The sequence below is a fragment of the Salmo salar genome, chromosome 24 (genome assembly GCF_965601325.2).
Source record: "Salmo salar chromosome 24, fSalSal1, whole genome shotgun sequence".
Classification (NCBI taxonomy): Eukaryota; Metazoa; Chordata; class Actinopteri; order Salmoniformes; family Salmonidae; genus Salmo; species Salmo salar.
Window position 1 is genome coordinate 22,274,467 of NC_138314.1, and position 12,664 is coordinate 22,287,130.

At 42.2% G+C, this 12,664-nt stretch overlaps 1 protein-coding gene across 5 annotated transcripts in view; it reads right to left on the minus strand.

Moving 5' to 3' along the window:
- Window positions 1-433: 433 nt before the first annotated feature.
- Window positions 434-12,664, minus strand: part of LOC106585578 (mitoferrin-1) — a 32,072-nt gene continuing 19,841 nt past the window's right edge. For 2 of the 5 annotated variants that reach the window (XM_082968579.1, XM_014171959.3), the window contains 4 exons: window positions 6,232-6,347; window positions 5,443-5,671; window positions 5,146-5,202; window positions 434-5,006 (listed from right to left, as the gene is read on the minus strand). In XM_082968579.1, coding sequence (XP_082824705.1) covers window positions 4,474-5,006; window positions 5,146-5,202; window positions 5,443-5,665 — 813 coding nt within the window. In that variant the 5' untranslated portion in view covers window positions 5,666-5,671; window positions 6,232-6,347 and the 3' untranslated portion in view covers window positions 434-4,473. Of the gene's footprint in view, window positions 5,007-5,145; window positions 5,203-5,442; window positions 5,672-5,783; window positions 5,924-6,231; window positions 6,348-12,664 lie in introns of all 5 variants that reach the window. The other 3 variants (XM_014171956.3, XM_014171954.3, XM_014171957.3) reach the window with 2 other exon arrangements.

Consider the following 12,664-nt stretch of genomic DNA (forward strand, 5'->3'; position numbering starts at 1 on the left):
TAAGTAAGCATTTCACAGTAAGGTCTACACCTGCTGTATTCGGCGCATGTGACAAATAACATTTGATTTATATGAAGTAGTAGTAAAATCCCAAACAGAAAAATGAATGGTGAAAGAAGGATTGTAACTATTACCGGGTTTTACCGCTAGGATTTATAAAGATATTAGGACTCATACAGTGGTACTCAATTTGGAAAGGACAAGCTCTGGTCTATCTTGGATATAGGCCAACAACTCTAGCAGTGCCCTCATGGGTGCAGGCTGGATTAAGGAGGCTATCCATGAGATTAACTTTCAACTATAGTGCCCTCTATTGGTTCTAATGCAACAAAGTTTAAGGTAGACTGATCAGACTACTTTAGATTGAGCCCTCAGTGATACTCCTTTACATCATTGTCAACAAAAATAATAGGTTTATCCAATAAACACAGCATTGACCACTTGCATTTTATTTGAGCTCCAGTGTTACATACTGTAGCAGCATAACCACAATCATTTTAACATTTGCATGGTGTTTTTTTCCCCAAATCTAAAATATAAATTTTACTGTAGATGGCACTCTAGTCATATCATCCCAGGTTCCCCCCTTGTTTTGTTGTGTGCAAAAAAGCAGCAACAACGTTACATGATGAACATACCTGGATAAGATTTTAATTACCCAATCTCCATTGAAATATATAAAATCACTTAATGTGGCATACATAATAATACTTACAATGTACATTGTTGAAATGATCTTACGGTCAAGTTAGACAAGCTAGATAATTAAGCAAGGCTTTTTCTTCAAGTATTTTTCCTTATATCTCCAGGGCTGTAATGCAATGTGTCTAAACAAGGCAAGACCTGTATTCTGTGGATATTTTATCATAAGCTAAAAAAAAGGTACTTCAGACTGAATCTGTGAACAATATTAGTTAATGAAATGTTTCCAATATTCTAATTAATCTTGAATTATCAACCAACCCATCTATTTCTTAAATAGAATATCAGTCCTGCTAAACATTTAACAATGTATAAGAGCAGTATTATTGAAGAGGGGTTAAATAACCTGGTGAGTGCTTTTGAATTCCATCAACTGAATGACAAGCATTTAAGCATAAGATTAATACAAATTGAATAAAAGTCAGTACAGAAATTGCATGTTCTGCATTTGGATTACAGGCAACATCCACACCGAGCTAAAAAGGCTAGAGCTGCCGCTTCCAAGGAGCGGGACACTAATCCGGACGCTTCTAAGAAATCCCGGTATATTCTTGTGTTACTTTTCTTTTTTTAACTTTAGTTAATTTAGTAAACATTTTCTTAACTCTATTTCTTGAACTGTATTGTTGGTTAAGGAATTTCACAGTAAGGTCTACACCTGTTGTATTCGGTGCATGTGACAAATAACATTTGATTTGTACAGAATCATACAAGACAAGTCTTGAATTCACTTTTCAGAAATATGAACCAACAATATGCCATAAACTAACATCAAATGAATTAACCTTCAGCTGTCCAATAGTTGTAAAAAAGCTTGAATTTAATTGACCTAAATGTGTTAGTGTTGCATATTTGTTTACATTTACATAAACAATAGCTGTGATATTTAGCAAAAACATAGGTGTAATTCTATAAAACACACAGAAAAGGCTCAAATTAAGAGAGTGACAATTTAAATGAAAAGAAATGGTCATGTACTGTGCCAACTTCTCTCTACCACTGTTTACCTGGTAGTCCCAGTTTAGACTAAAATATCCCCTTCCATCAAACACGTCAGCCTCCACAGATACAGTACATTTGGAGAAGAAATGATCATATCGCTACCCTTCATAAAAATGCTGAGGCACCCACAGATACTTTTCAAACATAAGGCAATAAACCTCAAGACAGCTAAATTACAAGCTTAAATGAAGAAATCCAAAGAAAAAGACGCTAAAGATATTTTGGCTGGAGATGATGCTTGGAATGAAAGGACTTCCAATAAGCAGTCCTTTAATTTATTATTATTTCACACCGCTAACTTCAAAAATACAAGTTTGCGAGTGGAAGCATACAATGCATATCTTTAGGATTTTAACAAGGAATGAATTAGCCTACATTTGAGGGACTGATCTTTGGAGATCTCATAGAACTTTATGGTGAATGAAAATAAAACATAAGCATTTATTTAAAAACAAACAAATCTCGCAGCTTTGTGGTTACAGCAATATGTGGAGAAATGTCTTGTCTTCGGAGCAGAAAACACTGAGCCAAGATGCTGGGAAGAGGGAGAGCACAGTAACTGGCTAAAACATGCCAGAGAACAAACAGCTCATCTGGTCAACCATTAGTACTGGTCTCACTGTCACAGACAGAATCCACTGCTTAAAGGGATTGCATAAAAATATTTTTAAAAAGCTTATTCTCTGCAACATAGAAGATCGTTATACAATTTACACTAACACTCTTGATCATTGTGCATGATTCCAGTGCATAAGCCTACTACCGTGCTCAAACAAGGCTAATATTTGGGCCGTTACGGCTTATTTCGAGGGATTCCAGTAAGCTCAGGAAAAGGAGGCCGACTCACTTCACTGTGTGGTTAAAATAAATTACTGAAACTAAACTACTGCAGTCTTGAGTATGGGAGGTGCAGAGGTTTGAATGAAGACCAATATAATGTGAAAATACCCAACATGAAAATTAAAATAAACCAACATTTGCGGGTTGAACCAATGCACTACTGTATGTAATTCTCAGAACTGCATTTCTAACACAGAATAGAAAATATCCCTAATCTTGAAAGGTTCAGCTCAGACTACAGCCACATTGCATGATGCCAACCTTCTGACCAAGGAAAAATAGCAATATGGTACCATTTCAGTACATTTGGTTTTGACATGAGTGGTTTCTTGCTATGATTGATCAAACCTGGCTTCCAGAGGTAACATTTAAAAGACCATTTGAGATTCAATCCACAGAATGATAAGCCCTTTTAATGGCAAACAATGATTATGATCATGGAAATAATGATGATCAGTCCAATCTATTTCTATTTAGGACCTGAACAACATAAAAAGCTTAGCTTGTAGCGGACTTCATTACTAAAGAGGCACTTTGAAAGCGCAATTGTTCTGTGTTTACTGTGCAGCGAGACTCAGGAATGTGTTCAAACAGTCCTTTATAAATACACAAGAAAATAAAATCAAGCAAATAGCCACGTGTCTCTTCCAAATCCATAAAATACAAGCACTGAAAAGTACATTTAAAAAAAGTGTTCCCATATCAGATCCATACTGAACAAAAATATAAACGCAACATGTAAAGTGTTGGTCCTCTGTTTCATGAGCTGAAATAAAACATCCCATTTTTTTCCCCATACGCACAAAAAAAGCACAAATGTGCACAAATTTCTTTACATCCCTGCTAGTGAACATTTCTCCTTTGCTAAAATAATCCATCCACCTGACAGGTGTGGCATATCAAGAAGCTGATTAAAACGGCATGATCATTAAAACAGGTACACCTTGTGCTGGGGACAATAAAATGTGGCCCTTTATTTTTGAAGGAGCGTGCAATTGGCATGCTGACTGCAGAAATGTCCACCAGAGCTGTTGCCAGAGATGTTAATGTCTCTACCATAAGCCGCCTCCAACGTCGTTTTAGAGAATTTGGCAGTACGCAAACCGGCCTCACAAACGCAGACCACGTGTAACCGCACCAGCCCAGGACCGCCACATCTGACTTCTTCACCTGCAGCATCGTCTGAGACCAGCCACCCGGACAGCTGATGAAACTGAGTGGTATTTCTGACTGTAATAAAGCCCTTTTGTTGGGAAATACTCAATCTGATTGGCTGGGCCTGGCTCCCCAATGAGTGGGCCTATGCCCTCCCAGGCCCACCAATGGCTGTACCCCTGCCCAGTCATGTGAAATCCATAGATTTGGGCCTAATGAATCTCTTAATTGATTGATTTCCTTATATGATCTGTAACTCAGTAAAATCGTTGAAATTGCATGTTGCATTTATATTTTTGTTCAGTATACATACTGTATGAATGTAGCCAAACACAATCACCAGATAGAGATAGACGAAGTTGGGAGTGTTGTGCGCGTAGTGAACAGGTGATTTGTGAAAAAAGCCTGTTGCCATATGAAGATGCCCTTTTCTCTGCATTAATGGAAAGACAAGCCATCTCTGTCCATTTCCTGTTTATGTAACAGCCTCCATTCCTCTAATGAATGACACTGTACAATGGAAGGGCTTGCTGAGTAGGTAAGAAGGGTAAGGAGTGCCACAGTCTACCACTCCCACAGCAAGTCTTTCAAACTTCCTCCATTGCAGTGACTTCCCTTTGAGAAAACACAGAGATTATTACACAACAGCACACAGATATAAATTATGAACACGACATTGCGTACACGATGAGACTTTTGCCATTGATTCCATTGGAGAACCAGGAGCTTCCAGAATACGTGTGGTGGATGGTCGACACCGTCCACAGCCCTTCCTCAGACTGGGCCTGCTGTCCCAGCCTCTCCCTCCATCTGCTGCTTGGTCAGGAAGTACTTAAAGAACTCATAGACTGACCAGGCAATTGCAGTGGAGGGCATCTGGTATATGACCCGGGCCTGGATCCCTTTGAAGAAGGCAGCCATGCCGCCAAAGCGATACACTGTCCTGAAGGCATTGGCCATGCCTGTGAGGTGACCGCTGATGTGCATGGAGCTGAGCGCTACGTTCTCCTGTGTGTTGAGCAGGGTCTTACACACATCCAGTGGGGTGGTTATGGCTGCAGACACGGCCCCCGCCGCAGCCCCAGACAGTATGTGGCTGCCGGGGTGGTACTGTCTGTGGGGGTTGAGTCGCTCCTGCATCAGCTCATAGGTCATAAAGTGGACAGCCTGGAAGGGAATGTTCATGGCCAGCTGTGTGCTGTAGCTGCGGTAGAAGGCTGCGAGCCCCTCAGTATGTCGTATAGTCCGAACACAGTCCAACAGGTTCCGGTAGGGAGAGTTGTACATCTGCATCCGCTGTTTCACCACTAAGACACCATGCAGGACAGCATCGTCACACAGACAGGGGAACAAAGAAAAGGGGGTTCATATTCTGTACTCATTTCTAATTGAGAACCTCACAAAAATCTAAATCGAACACCCCAATGCCCCCTTTGAAAGCCTTACCTTCAGCTGGGTTCATGACTGCGTCATGCAGCACAGTGGCCACACAGCCTGCCAGTCCTAGTTGGGACAGAGTCATCAGTCAGTCAGGCCTCCACATGTTACCACCCATCAACATACAATAGCTCATGTGATACTACATCAGTTTTCACCTCAACTGTCTCAAGCCAATTATTTATACTGTAAGTTTATCAAAACTGCCAAAACAATTAACTTCTTTCTGTGCCATGTTCCAGTGGTCACCTTCCAGTGGTCAGTGTGAAACATGAGAGTTCCAAGGGAAACAGAACTGTACTGTACCATTGGCTATGTGGCTGTTTCCTCCATTCTGAATTACTTCGCTGAGTGTGCACTTGACCCGTTCGTAGCAGGCAAAGTAGAGAGCGTGGGCAGGGCCAGCCCCCAGCATGGTGATGTTGAGGCCCCTCAAGGGTCTGAGGAGACCCTCTGTTTGGATGATCCTTCTCAGGGCCTCGTATACGCTGCTGTACTGAGCCTTCGGGTCTGGCCGCAAACTCTGCATCCTGGTCTGGAGAAAGAAGAGGGTCATTTGAAGTGAGAGACCCGAGCTTCTCATGACGTGGTTCATACAACCTGCTAAAGCTAAACTAAAGACCGTAGTCAAACCTCCACACACTCACCTGGGCTGTCTGTTTCTGAGGTTATTGTTTCTCCAGTGATCTGATGTTTCTGTTAATGTCTGTTCTTGGCAGAACTCATGTCCTGGTGCGTTTCTGTCCCAGGCCTAGGGTGGGGTGCTGTGGCAGTTCTTTGTTATACCCTGCCATGCCAAGTTATTTGAACAGCACAAAGAATGTTTTGAATTTAGCCTAAAATGTAGGGCAGCCCATTTATCTTCCTCAGCACATTGCCTTGTGTTTCTGTCCTTTCCCCAAACAATACAATATCAATTACATTTCCTTCAGATACATCTGGATGCTTGAGGGACTCATACAACTTAGTTTAAGTTGTCAAATTGAACTAAAACTCTACACGAATCACACACACACATTGTTGAAGATGAATTCTGGAGACAATGAATTCTGCATGTGCCCTCAAGACTAGCTTGTGTAGTTGTCTTTTACTTACATGTGATATTACTTATCTTGCATCAATCTCTCAACAAGTCTTTGAAAGGGGGATTCCAATGGGTCGTTCCGCCTCAAAGAGCACAAGAAAGAGGATTGACACCATCTCAGATTGTTCTGAAATTGTTTATATTGTTAGAAAAAGATTAGCATTCCTGCAGCTTTATTGTGTTGAAATATGATTTGATCTAAGAAATTAAGCTAATTGATTGCACCCAAATTGGCCATTTTAATTTATAAGAATTCATATATTTAATAAATATTACACCCAACATCCGATTTGGACTAAACCTTTTTCTAACAATGAGTTAGACATGAGGAATCCAAAGAAATGGTGAAAAGCCACCCACGCCAATCCCACCCAACAATGAGTATATAGTATCAGTTCTCTATGTCTCACAAGTAGTATGGTGCTGCAGTTCGGAGTATTGTTTCTTCATCCTATGTAATCTATTCACACTGAATTTGGTGATGTTTCTCCCCCGTCCAGAGAAATTTGTCATTGAAGTTGTCCTATCCAGTAGGAAGTATCCTGATATTACCAGGTTCTGACCACTAGATAGTGCTGTTCCGGGCATTCTTTTTTAAATTTAGTATTTGTGGCACAAATCCAATTCAATGGTAGCTATATTAGCATTTTCACGCTTCATATCGTTTCATATTATGCTGTATTGTCAATTTCGTTGTGTCGCAAATCACACTCTAAGGCAATATTTTTCGGAAATTGGATAACGCTTTGCGTTCTGAAATTTGCAGCACAAACAAAAATGGAGGAGAGTGAACATGACACAGAGCACGGACACACGGAGCTCGTACATAAAAGAGGGGCTACTTCGGTCAAATGGACGTGGTTTGGTTATGAAAAGTCTGACACGGACCAGAAAACCGTCCTCTGCAAAATATGCCGTAGGTCGGTCCCAACAACAGGCTCAAACACCACTAACCTCTTACCACCTACGCAAGAATCATGTGAAACAGTACGGAGAGAGTCTACGGATGAGACCCCAAAAAGTACAGTCGAGTGCTCAAAACAAACCCGACTCAGACGTTGCAAGAGGCTTTTGCCCGCGGCACACCATATGGCAAAGAATCACAAAGATGGAAGGAGATAACAGCTGCCGTTACAACTTACATCTGCAAAGACGTGGCCCCAATTTACACGGTCGAGAAACAGGGGTTTCATGAGTTGGTGCCAACACTCGACTGAAGGTACCAAATTGATGTGACACTTATTAATGCCAAAATAGCATGCAAAACAGGTAAGCCCCCAATATATACAAGGCCTATGTTTATTTTGTTTGCAACTATAGTTGAAGTGTTTTCTATTTACCTTTTTAGATTTTCTACATTAATATTTTGTTACATGCTTAATTTAAAATTTGCACAAAGGTTCTAAATAAAAGGAGAAATAACCAAATATGAGTAAGTACCTTTTATTTGTTGAGTATAATTCAAAATGTAATAAGAAATAGGCCTTTACATGTGGTCATTTTATAAACTATTTATTCATTGAATTTACAGAAAATGTACTATATCGTGACATGTATCGTTATCGGGATATAAGAAGTGCCCTATATCGGGATATGAGATTTTGGCCATATCACCCAGCCCTACAGGCAAGCATAAGGCACCCCATCATTCGGCAAATCAGATCATGACTCTGTACTCCTGCTTCTTGTTTAAAAGCAGAAACTAAAAACAGGAAGTACATACGTCTCTCTCCATTGAGAAAGGGTCACCGGAATCAAAGATTATGCTACAGGACTGCTTTGTTAGCCCTGATTGAAATATGTTGTTTCGAGACGCCGCAGATAACATTGACGAGCTAACCACCTCCGTCACCGGCTTCATTAGAAAATGTATCGACGACGTTGTCCCCACGGTGAGGGTTTGCTGCTTCCCCAATCAAAAGCCCTGGATTAACACTGAGGTTGGTGCTAAACTAAAAGGACAAGGCTACCACACACAGAGCTGCCGTAGACCACTCGAGGCTACGGTTGAGGACAGGCATTGGTCCCGCCATGACCTACGCAGTCATCAAACAAGCAAAAGGACATATTAGGAAAAAGGTGGAATCATATTGCACAGGCTCGAACGCCTGCCGCATGTGGCAGGGGCTACAGTCCATTACGGATTACAAAGGAAGACCCAACAGTGATCTGACCAACGATGCCTCTCTACCAGACAAACTCAATGCATTTTAGGCACGCTTTGACAACATCGTACCGGGTGTAAGGACTGTCACCAACCCAGAGGGAACGTGCTCTCCAAGGCCAATGCGAGAAACATCTTGAATCAGGTCAACACCGGAAAGGCCCGACAGTATTCCAGGGTGCGTTCATAGAGCATGCGGTAACTTTCAACCTGTTTTAAGATGACCACCAAAATTCTTGTCCCTAAGAATTCTAAAAGGCACAATGACCACAGCCCTGTAGCATTGACTTCTGTAATTATGAAGTGCTTTGAGAGGATGGTTATGGCACATTAACTCCATCTCAGACACCCTTAGACCAGTGGTCACCAACCTTTGTCGAGATCAGTTTGAGTCAGATCTACCGCTCAGATGTTTTCCAAACATGACTTTAAAAAAAAACATAAGCCTATGCAACATTAACCAGGTTTCCTCCAGACGTGATGCTTGGCATTCAGGCCAAAGAGTTTAATCTTGGTTTCATCAGACCAGAGATTCTTGTTCCTCATGGTCAGAGTCTTTAGGTGCCTTTTGGCAAACTCCATGCGGGCGGAAGTATGCATTTTACTGGAGGACTGATTCCGTCTGGCCATCACAAAAGGCCTGATTGGTGGAGCGCTGCAGAGATGGTTGTCCTTCTGGAAGGTTCTCCCATCTCCACAGAGGAACTCTGAAGCTCTGTCAGAGTGACCATTGGGTTCTTGGTCACCTCCCCGACCAAGGCCCTTCTCCCCAGATTGCTATAGGAAGAGTCTTGGCGCTTCCAAACTTCTTTCATTTAAGAATGATGGAGGTCACTGCTTTCTTTGGGACCTTCAATGATGCAGAAATGTTTTAGTACCCTTCCCCAGCTCAGTGCCTTGACACAATCCTGTCTCGGAGCTTTACGGACAATTCCTTCGACCTCATGGCTTGATTGTTGCTCTGACATGCACTGTCAGCTGTGGGACCTTATATAGACAGGTGTGTGCCATTCAAAATCATGTCCAATCAATTATATTTATTACAGGTTTTAAAAACATCAAGGACGATCAATGGAAACAGGATGCATCGGAGCTCAATTTCGCGTCTCATAGCAAACGGTCTGAATACTTATGTACATCATTTCTAAAAACCTGTTGTTTTCACTGTCATTATGGGGAATTGTGTGTAGATTGATGAGAAAAAAACGATTTAATACATTTTTGAATAAGGCTGTAACGTAATAAAATGTGTAACAAGTCAAGGGGTCTGAAAACTTTCCGAATGCACTGTTAGACGGATTTCTTCAGCCTCCTGTTGAAGAGGCGCTGTTGCACCTTCTTCAGGCACTGTCTATGTAAAGGGACCATTTCAGGTCATCAGTGATGGAACTCGAAGCTTTTGACCCTCTCCACTGAGGCCCTGTCGATGAGGGGTGCGTGCTCTCTCTACTGTCGCCTGTAGTCCACGATCAGCTCCTTTGTTTTGTTGACGCTGAGGGAGAGGTTATTTTCCTGGCACCACTCTGCCAGGGTTATCACCTCCTCCCTGTAGGCTGTCTAGTCATTGTTGGTAATCAGGCCTACCACTGTTGTGTCGTCATCAAACTTGATAATTGAGTTGGAGATGTACGTGGCCATGCCATGTTGAAGATCAGCATGGCGGAGGTGTTTTTGCCTACCTTCACCACTTGGGGTCAGCCCGTCAGGAAGTCCTGGACCCAGTTGCACATGGAGGTGTTCAGATCCAGGGCCCTGAGCTTAGTGATGAGCTTGGAGGGCACTGTGGTGCTGAAGGCTGAGCTGTAGTCAAACAGCATTCTTACATACAGTAGGTATTTATCTTGTCCAGTTGGGATAAGAGAGTGTGCAGTGAAATGGCGACTCCATCGTCCATGGATCTGTTGGGGCTATATGTGAATTGTAGTGGGTCTAGGGTGTCAGGTAAGGTGGTGGTGATATGGTCCCTAACCTGCCTTTCAAAGCACTTCATGATGAAAGTAGTGAGTGCTACGGGGCGAGAGTCATTTAGTTCAGTTACCTTCACTTTCTTGGGTACAGGAACAATGATGGAGATCTTGAAGCAAGTGGGACAACAGACTGGGATATGGAGAAATGGAATATGTCCGTAAAAACTTCAGAGAGCTGGTCTGCACATGCTCTGAGGACGCCGCTTGGGATGCCATCTGGACCGGCAGCCTTGCAGGGGTTAACATGCTTATAATTATTTAGTCACGTCGGACATGGAGAACGAGCGCACACATTCCTTGTGAGCGTTGAGGGCCTGCGTCAGCGGCTCAATGTTGTTTTTCTCAAAGCGGGTGAATGTGTTTAGCACTTCCGGGAGCGAGCTGTCGGTTTTCACGACGTAGCTGGCTTTCCCTTTATAATCTCTGATTGTCTGGAGTCCCTGCCACATACATCTCGTGTTTGAGCCATTGAATTGTGACTCTACTTTGTCTCTGTACTGTCCTTTTGCCTCCGATTGCCTTACTGAGGTCAGCTTGTCTGTTTGTACACGCCGATAGTTAAATGTGGTGGTTCGTGCTTTCATTTTTGAGCGAAAGCTGCCATATGCCTCAGTTTTTGGTTTGTATAAGTTGTAATCGTCACAGTGGAAACAGCATCCTTACCACGGGAGCTTCCTGCTTAAGTTCCTCCTCTGGTGAGGAGCAGATTGGAGGCATGATCTGATATGCCTAAGGGAGGGTGGAGGAGGGACTTGTAGGCATCCCGGAGTAGAGAGTAGCAATGATCCATGATTCAGTAAAACAGAGTATGTTACAGTTTCTGATGTCTCCCTGGACGGATATCCTCGCCCTAAGCTCGTCTACTTTATCATCCAGGGACTGAAAGTTAGCAAGTAATATACTTGGAAGCGGTGGATGGTATGCACGCCACCGGAGACTGACTAGGGTCCTACTTCTTCCTCTTCTCCGGCATCTTGGTGCAGAGCCCGGGATAAATAGAGCTGCCTCGGGAATTTCAAATAAAGGATCCAGGTCAAATTTCAGCTCGAATTTCTGGTGTGAGCCCACTGATCTAATATCCAAAAGTTATTTTCGGCTGGTGGTAACAATACAAGAAACGTTCTGAGCAAATAATGTAAGAAATAACAAAAAAATGAAATAATGCAAAGTTGGCTAGGAGATAGAAACAGGGAAACCATGTCTGTCGGCTAGGGTTGCAAAGGGTCAGAAACTTTCCAGTAAATTTCCAGACATTTTCCATGGGAAGTTAAGCCCTGGAATTTGGGGAATTTTGCTTACATTCATCAAAAAAAAAGTTAGCTTATAACAGTAAACCTTTTTTGTCGGATACACAAGGCAATTCTAGCTCGTGGCATTTTGTTTGAACTATCCCCAATTCAATGGAATTGCAACCCTGTTGCACACTAATGAAATGCTATTGAGCCCACACTACTACACTGTCTGAGTCAAGGACTACATGCTTTCTGGTAAGTTTTGACTACAATACTGGGTGGGGTGAATATATTTTATACGACATACATGATTTTTTGTTAACTGGTAAATAGTAGGCTACAGCAAAGTGTGTTTAAATCATGTCTAACTGGTTAACAACTTCTGCTAGTTAGTTTTGCTACCATGTGGGTTTTAGCTTGCTTGAGCGTGCTAACTGGGGAGTGTTAATTCACCTGTTTCCATACATGTTTCACTTTAAAACATTTATCTAACAAAGGAGTTGTTTAATCTAACTGCTTAACTATTTACAGTTGAAGTCGGAAGTTTACATACAGCAGGGGGAAAAAGTATTTGATCCCCTGCTGATTTTGTACATTTGCCAACTGACAAGAAATGATCAGTCTATAATTTTAAGTAGGTTTATTTGAACAGTGAGAGACAGAATAACAACAACAAAAAAATCCAGAAAAACACATGTCAAAAATGTTATAAAATGATTTGCATTTTAATGAGGGAAATAAGTATTTGACCCCTCTGCAAAACATGACTTAGTACTTGGTGGCAAAACCCTTGTTGGCAATCACAGAGGCAAGACATTTCTTGTAGTTGGCCACCAGGTTTGCACACATCTCAGGAGGGATTTTGTCCCACTCCTCTTTGCAGATCTTCTCCAAGTCATTAAGGTTTCGAGGCTGACGTTTGGCAACTCGAACCTTCAGCTCCCTCCACAGATCTTCTATGGGATTAAGGTCTGGAGACTGGCTAGGCCACTCCAGGACCTTGAGTGGCTCAAGAAGAAGCACATTCTTTGTTGCCTTGGCCGTGTGTTTTGGTTCACTGTCATGCTGGAATACCCATCCA